The sequence below is a fragment of the Psammomys obesus genome, unplaced genomic scaffold (assembly GCF_907164565.1).
Source record: "Psammomys obesus unplaced genomic scaffold, mPsaObe1.curated_primary_1811, whole genome shotgun sequence".
Taxonomy (NCBI): Eukaryota; Metazoa; Chordata; class Mammalia; order Rodentia; family Muridae; genus Psammomys; species Psammomys obesus.
Genome location: NW_026594240.1, coordinates 297712 through 304669, shown reverse-complemented (window position 1 = coordinate 304669; position 6958 = coordinate 297712). Strand labels below are relative to the sequence as shown.

Below are 6958 nucleotides of genomic sequence, written 5' to 3'. Positions count from 1 at the left end.
TCTCTGCAAGCTCCCACAGGCCATGTGATGTCTGTGGGCTCCAGTGTCCAGCTCTGACCGAGAGCCAATAAAAGCTGCTTCCGAGCATACCTCACAGGATTGTAATGAGGATCAGATGTGTAAGAGCCCTGGGAACTGTGAATGTGTCCACATGGGCCGGGATCAGCCTGTCAGGTGCCCGGCTCGGGTTTCTCGGTCGGCCTGGTTCCGCCACAGGCACCACTCAGGCTCTGCCAGGGACTTTTTGTTTTAGCTTTGGGCCGGTTTGGCATCCTGGCTTGAGAAAACACATCTGAAGCCATTCCTGCATGTTTGGAAGACAGTGATGAGGGACGGGACCAGGAAACCCTGTCAGTTGCTCTTCCCACACAAACCTCAGGAAGGACAGCTCTCCCCTCACAGATCTGTGTCCTGCAGACTCTGCCAGGGTGGGAAGACTGGGTAGTGGCTGGGGAAAATGGCAAGGGTCGATGGGTCAAAGGGTCAAGGGCAGTGTTTGCTCGGGAAGGCAAGTGTGGACAGTGTGAGTCATCCTCCCTTGCTGTAGAGTAGAACGTTTTCTCTGACGGTCGGACTCAGGGGGCCCTTCCCACAGAAACTTCCAGCTAGCCTCTTTCGTAACTCGGACCTTGCTCAGGAAGGGAGGCCTGTCTCAGCCATACCTGTGCTGGGTGCTGGTGCCAGGGGCTTTCTGAGCTAGCGCCGTCCCCTGGGTGTCAAGCAGCAAAGGCCTCATGTGGTGTGACCCTTAGCTTTCCCACTCAGGACACCCTAAACACTGCTCTTCTCAGGTGTGGCTGTGAGCCCCCTCTCCCGACACCCCACCTCCAGGGCTCCCTGCCTGCTTCCCCCCGGCCTGTAGACGCTGTGTGATCCGGCTTCATCCTTTCCCATCACCAAAATTTTACTTCCACAGCGGTAAGGGCTGTTTCTCCATGGCACCGTGCCGAGCGGCTGCTGTGTAACAGCTGGTGTGTAACGGGGGTGTCTTCGGTCTCAAGCTTTCGGGAGGGGAAACTGCCAGGCATTTCATTCTCCACGTCTGCGCTGAAGCTTCGCTCAGGGCCTGGCCCACGGGAAGCCCTTCACAGGGTGTTTATCCGGTGCCGATTTTAACAACTTACCCCCCACACAAAAAGGGCCTCTAAACCCGACTCTCAGAGGAAACAGTTCTACTCTATAGCAAGGGAGCATGACTCAGCCTGCTTACGCTTGCTCATGGACATTAACTGCCCCTTTTTGCTAAAACAAGACTCCTGGAGGCCAAGATGTCTCCAGTCACTCACATGTCTGAAGTAACTTAGCACTCCACGCTGTAGCGTAGGCAAGGCCCTACTCTGTGACCTGCCCAAACTCGGGAGAATCTATGTGCTTTAGGCACATAGAGGTATTTTCTTTTTATTGGAGTGTGGGGCTGTGGTGAATTACTTTTGGGAGCAGAGATGTCATGCTTTCAATTTGATTTCCGGCTTTCCTTTTGGACTCTATGTTAACTTCTATAATTTTTAAACTGAGAAAGATACATTATCCTCCCAATTGAAACAGATTTTTATTTTATTATTATTAATTATTTATCTATTAGAGACAGGATCTCTCTGTGTAGCCCTGGCTGTCCTGGACTCACTCTGTAGACCAGGCTGGCCTCCAACTCACAGAGATCGGCCTGTCTCTGCCTCCCGAGTGCTGGGATTAAGTGTGTGCCACTGCCTCCCAGCTCAGATTATTATTTTAGATGTGTGGTTTTGGCTGCCTGGTCACGCAGAGCCAGAACGGTGCTGTAGGACTCCCACAGATGCCTGCTTGCCTGACCTGGCCCCACCATGTGGACTTCTGCATCACGGAGTGTCAGAGCAGGGACCAGAGGCCCACTGAGCGTGGGTGGGGGTTGGGAATCTTTTTGGGGAAGCCCTGAAAGAGTGGCAGAATAGGGGAGTGCCAGTTTTCTCCGGACTCTGCTGGGGTCTTATAAGGCTTTCTTTTCTAATTTTGGAGAGGGTGGGTACAGCCTACGCTGGCTTCGAACTCATGATTCTCCTGCTTCTGCTTCCTCTGCCACCGTGCCTGGCTTCACCAAGTTCCTCCCTGAGACCTCGTGAGACAAGGTCTCTTAGAGTTCTGGTTGGCTTCGAGTTTGCTATGTAGCAGATGGCAGCCCCGAATCCCTGGTCCTCTTCCCGCTGGTAAGCTCTGGGATTTTAGACATGCACAGCCACACCCAGCCTCTGTTCTGTTTTAGAAGGGTCCTGGCATGTGGTGCTCGCTGCCCTGGACCTCACTTGGAGCCCAGATTGGCCTTCAGCTCCGGATCCTTCCATCTCCACCTGAAGTGCACGTGCATACCAGCAAGCCTGTGTCTCCTGGTCTCTGGAGAGGGAGAGCCCACGGTCTGGTCACACTCTCACCTCTACCTGGGACTGTCATGCCTCCTACTTCATCTTCCCTTAGGTGTGGAAGGATGTAGGCTCTTCCTGTGCCACCACCCAATCACGGAAAACCCCCGGGGTCAGGAGGACTCGTCCACCTAGTGTACAAGTGCACAAGCAGGAAGACACAGGGCAATGTCCAGTGACGCTCAACTTTTATTGATCCTTAGTCCCGAAGGGTAACCCCCCCCCCCAGCCTCAGTGCCTCAGAACTCGGGTGTCATTGGTCTCGGACACCACTTTGCCGTCCACGACCTTGCGGGTGGTTGTCCTCTGGACAGCTTGCATGGAGTTGCTGCTGTCCAGGGCATCGCTGAGGCTGTAACAGACAAGCAGGCCTTAGTGATGAACAGCCCTAGAGAGCAGAAGGGAGACAGATGTGGAAGAAGACGCCGTTTCTCTGCCCCCCATTTTGTTTTGTTTTGTTTTGAGTCAGGTTTCTCTGTGTAGCTCTGGCTGTGCTGGACTCGCTGTATAGACCAGGCTGGCCTCGAACTCACAGAGATCTGCCTGACTCTGCCTCCCAGAGTGCTGGGATCACGGGTGTGCACCACCACACTCAGCTCTGGCTCCTTTCTTGGCCTCCAAACTCTCTTCAGCTGTTTCTTCTAGAAAAGGGAAACTCAGCGCTGAACTTCTACCCCGAAGACAGCGAAGGGGCCATGCTTAATCACTCTTTAATTGTACCTAATCACTCGATTTGTAGTCCAGGCCGGCCTCAGGCTCAGAGATCTGCCTGCCTCTGCCTCCCTGAGGGCCGGGACCACAGGTGTGCGACACCACCACCCGCCCACTTAGTCATTCCTTCCTTGTGCGAGGGATCCTGTAACTCACGCTCATGGAGCTGCTGCCTAGTGGCTACCAACAAACAGGCCATGGTGCTTCTCAGATCCCCAGAGGTGGAAATGACCCTCACTGGCATGTGTAGTTAGGACAGTGATGCTCACCTGAAGTCTTCGCCGTCCTCGAGCAGGCGCCGGTAGGTGGCAATCTCGGCCTCCAGCTTGACCTTGATGTTCAGCAGGGCTTCATATTCCTGGGTCTGGCGCTGCCCCTCCGCCCGAGTCTGTGCCAGCTCCGACTCCAGGTGCAGAAGAAGCCCATTGAGCTGCTCCATCTGGGCGCTGTACCTGGCCTCCACGTCCGCAAGGTGGTTCTCCAAGCTGACCTTCTGCAGGGCACAGAGGCGGGAGGGTGAGTCACAGTCCTAGCCTGCTCATTCATTCTCTGAAGGGCCTCCTGTCTGTCAAGTGGTGGGTCTTGGTGGGAGCGGCGGGAAATGCAAGGAGAGCTGACTCCTCGTCTTAGGGAACCCCTGGATCGGGGTGTGGGGAGGAGGGTTAGGGCTGAGGCTAAGTGTCCGAGGTCTGGGTGCAGAGAAACCACAGCAGGCGACTGGAGGACCCTTACCTGGTTGTTCATGGACTCCAGGTCCATCTCCAAGGTCTGCAGGGTGCGCCTGAGCTCCGTGAGCGTGTTCTCGGCGTTTTTGCTTTCGGCAGACTTGGTGGTGACGATTGTGGTACTCGACTCGATCTGCAAGGTGGGGAGGGTCAGTCAGGGCCTGCCGTCCTTCCCTGGCGGCCCCCCCCCCCGACACCCTGGCAGGCAGCCTTTCCTCTTGCACACCTGCTGGGACCAGTACTTGTCCAGTTCCTCCCGGTTCTTCTGGGCCAGCTCCTCATACTGGGCACGGATGTCAGCCATGATCTTGTTGAGGTCCTGCGATTTCGGAGCATCCACTTCCACGGTCAGCCCAGAACTGGCAATCTGGGCTTCCAGACCTCTGACTTCCTGAAGGCAGAGACGGGGGAGGGCGGCGCTGAAGGTCGGCTTTCCGACCTGGCCTTTTATCACGGTGGCCTTTCCTAGAAGGCGGAAGAGGACGGAGGAAACCCCGGCCTTGCGCTCTGCAAGCCTGGCTCTGGTGGGCAGAAGTGGCACTCCCTCACTCCCTGAGCCTGCCACTCTCGGTGCTTTTACCCTCTTCCTTCCACAGATCTTACCTGCCGCCCCACCATCCCACCCCAGCCCCCGCTCCTAAGACTGGCAGTCCCTGCCTTTCCCCAATTAATTCCCTTGTCTTACTCACACACTCTTTCTGTGAGTAACACAGGCTGGCCTCAGCTTTCCAGGACGTAGGGCTGCAAGCCAGGCCTTAGCCCACATTACCTTGACTTCACAATAGTCTAACTTCGTAGATGATCCAATGGATTCGCTCCTAATCAAAACAGACTGGCAGCAGAGGCTGCTAGCTCCATGCGAGTCGGCTTGGGAGCAGCCTGGCCCATCTAGTCTTGGCCCCGGGCTCCCGGGCTCACCTCCTCATGGTTCTTCTTCATGAAAAGCAGTTCCTCCTTGAGCGCCTCGATCTCTGTCTCCAGCTGCAGCCTGGTGATGTTGGTGTCGTCCACCACTTTTCGGAGTCCGTGGATGTCATTCTCCACTGACTGGCGCATGGCCAGCTCTGTCTCATATCTGACGGGCACAGGTGGTCAGTGGGCCCTGTCTGACCCAGGACCTCCTCGCCGGGTGCCACCCTCTAGGCTAGCCTTGTGCCCATCATAAGCCACCAGTCAGGAGTCACTCCCTTGGCAACTCTCCTTGGCTGATAGGAAGCAGTTTGCTTACACAAGTTTGCTGTACAAATGAATGGTCAGGGCACCCTGACCCGACCAGACCCCAGGGGGAGACGGTCTTAGCTCTAGCTGTAATCCCACGCTTACTTTACTCTGAAGTCATCAGCAGCAAGCCGGGCATTGTCGATCTGCAGGACGATGCGGGCGTTGTCCACGGAAGTGTCAAAGATCTGGGCAGATTAGAGCGGAGAGCTGCTCTGAGAGTGCCGGCTCAGATGATGGTGTGGGTGTGAGAACGGGTCTTTTTAAGTCTATTTATTCATTCTCATTACAGCCCAAACGCAGCTGCCCCTCCTGCCTCTTCTCTTGGCTCCACCCTCTGACCCCCGGGGGAGGGGGAGGGAGAGCCAGGGTCCCCATCTTCCCTTCCCCCTGTGCCTCCTCTCCCGGCCTGGACTCTGAGGTCCTGGCACCTTGCCCCTGGGCCGGCTTTCCCGTGCACCTGCTAACTCCCTGTCTGGCCCCCCACCCCCTGGTTGGCCCCTCCTACAGGTAGGCTCCTGTTTACTCCTGGATGACTCAGCCTTAGCACATCCGCTTAACCCTCTAACCGTCCCTGCCGAAAACGAGGTGTCTGCGTCCACTTTATGACCCTTTTTCTGTGTGTGAGGTTTTCAGTCCTGTCCCCTTCCCGCTACAGCCCTTGGGGAAAGCCGGCTCCCAGGAGTAGCACCACCCTTGGAATGCCAACAGGTTGTGGGTGGGAATGGAAAGCTTTCCTAACTGCGTCCCACAGAATGGGGAAATGGGATGCGTGTGGAGAGAGTGGAAGGAGGCAGTCACCCACACCGCGTTCAGGTTTCGGGGGAGGGGCGCCCCGGAAGGTCAGAATTGCTGGGAGCTAGGGCTCCCCCGTTCCGCCCCTTACCTGAGCCTTCAGGTCTTCGATGGTCTTGAAATAGTGGCCCCAGTCTCTGACGCCCTGGGGCCCCTTCTTCTCCAGATGTTCCCGGATTTTGCTCTCCAGCCTCCTGTTCTCAGTCTCCAGGCTCTTCACCTTGTCCAGGTAGCTGGCCAGGCGGTCGTTCAGGTCCTGCATGGTCTCCTTCTCGGTCTGGATGCTACCCATTCCCACCGGGCCCGCGGAGCCCACGGAGCCCACGGAGCCCACGGAGCCCACGGAGCCCGCGGAGCCCCCCCAGACGCTGGTGGAGCGGGACACGGAGATCCGGGAGCCGGAGCCCCCAGCGCCTGCATAGACGCTGGCCGCGCTGCTGGCAGGCCGGACCCGCTGGCTCGGCGTCCGCACGGAGCCCAGCGACCGGTAGTTGGTGGAGAAGGTGGTGGAGCGGGTGGTGAAGCTCATGGTGTCCGGAGAGGAGAGCGAGGTTAGGGACCACGGCTGGAGGTCGTTAGCGAAGGTGGCGGCTCTCAGTCTGTTATATCCCTGCTAGGAGGAGGAGACCTCCCAGTAGGCTCCGCCCCCGCCACGGGGGCGCGGGCGCCAGGACTCCTGTGACCTACCTGGTCGCAGCTCTTCTTGGCCTCTGCACAACCTCGGCCTGCCTGCCACCCTCACCGACCCAGGAAAGGGGCACAAGGGCTAGAGGGTCGTGTTAGCCCTGGAGACTGCGTTCAGGGCAGGGAATGGTGATTTTAATGCCATTCGCACAGATAGAAAAGGTGTCCACCAGGGCAAGATTTTGTGGGGCGTCTTCAGCATGAGTCTGGAGTTCCAGAAGTCCGTCCTGTGGGGAAGGATCGGAGCTGAGGAAGAGGGAGAGAAACACTACCCTGAGCCCAGGTCTCTTGGTTTCCCCACTCTGGCGCTGGGTTCACTGCTCAGGCTCTGGAGGGGACCGTGGAAATACCTGTTCTCCAATACCCCGGAGCACTTTTCCTCCGTCTGTGCAGACCGTGTCTGGACGCCTTTTTATTTACTATTTTCTTTCTTCT

General features: G+C 57.1%; 1 protein-coding gene across 2 annotated transcripts; it reads right to left on the bottom strand.

Annotated features, from left to right (window-relative positions):
- Nucleotides 1–2561: 2561 nt before the first annotated feature.
- Nucleotides 2562–6455, bottom strand: Krt18 (keratin 18). Of its 2 annotated transcripts, none has more exons than XM_055618268.1 (7): nt 5931–6455; nt 5150–5232; nt 4745–4901; nt 4053–4217; nt 3834–3959; nt 3371–3594; nt 2562–2778 (listed from the first exon to the last, which is right to left on the bottom strand). In XM_055618268.1, exons 1-7 carry the CDS (start codon nt 6366–6368, stop codon nt 2763–2765), a joined length of 1209 nt encoding a protein of 402 aa, XP_055474243.1. In that variant the 5' UTR covers nt 6369–6455; the 3' UTR covers nt 2562–2762. The 2 variants fall into 2 exon arrangements, with proteins under 2 accessions (XP_055474243.1, XP_055474242.1); XM_055618267.1 differs by having other exon boundaries at nt 2562–2742.
- Between the last annotated feature and the right edge of the window lie 503 nt (nt 6456–6958).

Bases quoted from the DNA above. Each gene is read 5' to 3' on its own strand.
- Krt18 (XM_055618267.1), bottom strand. From the start codon at position 6,368: ATGAGCTTCACCACCCGCTCCACCACCTTCTCCACCAACTACCGGTCG. The intron at 4,902-5,149 runs GTAAGCGTGGGA...TGTGCCCGTCAG, and splicing joins GCTGATGACTTCAGAGTAAA to ATATGAGACAGAGCTGGCCA. The intron at 2,743-3,370 runs GTGAGCATCACT...TGTCTGTTACAG, and splicing joins GAGGACGGCGAAGACTTCAG to CCTCAGCGATGCCCTGGACA.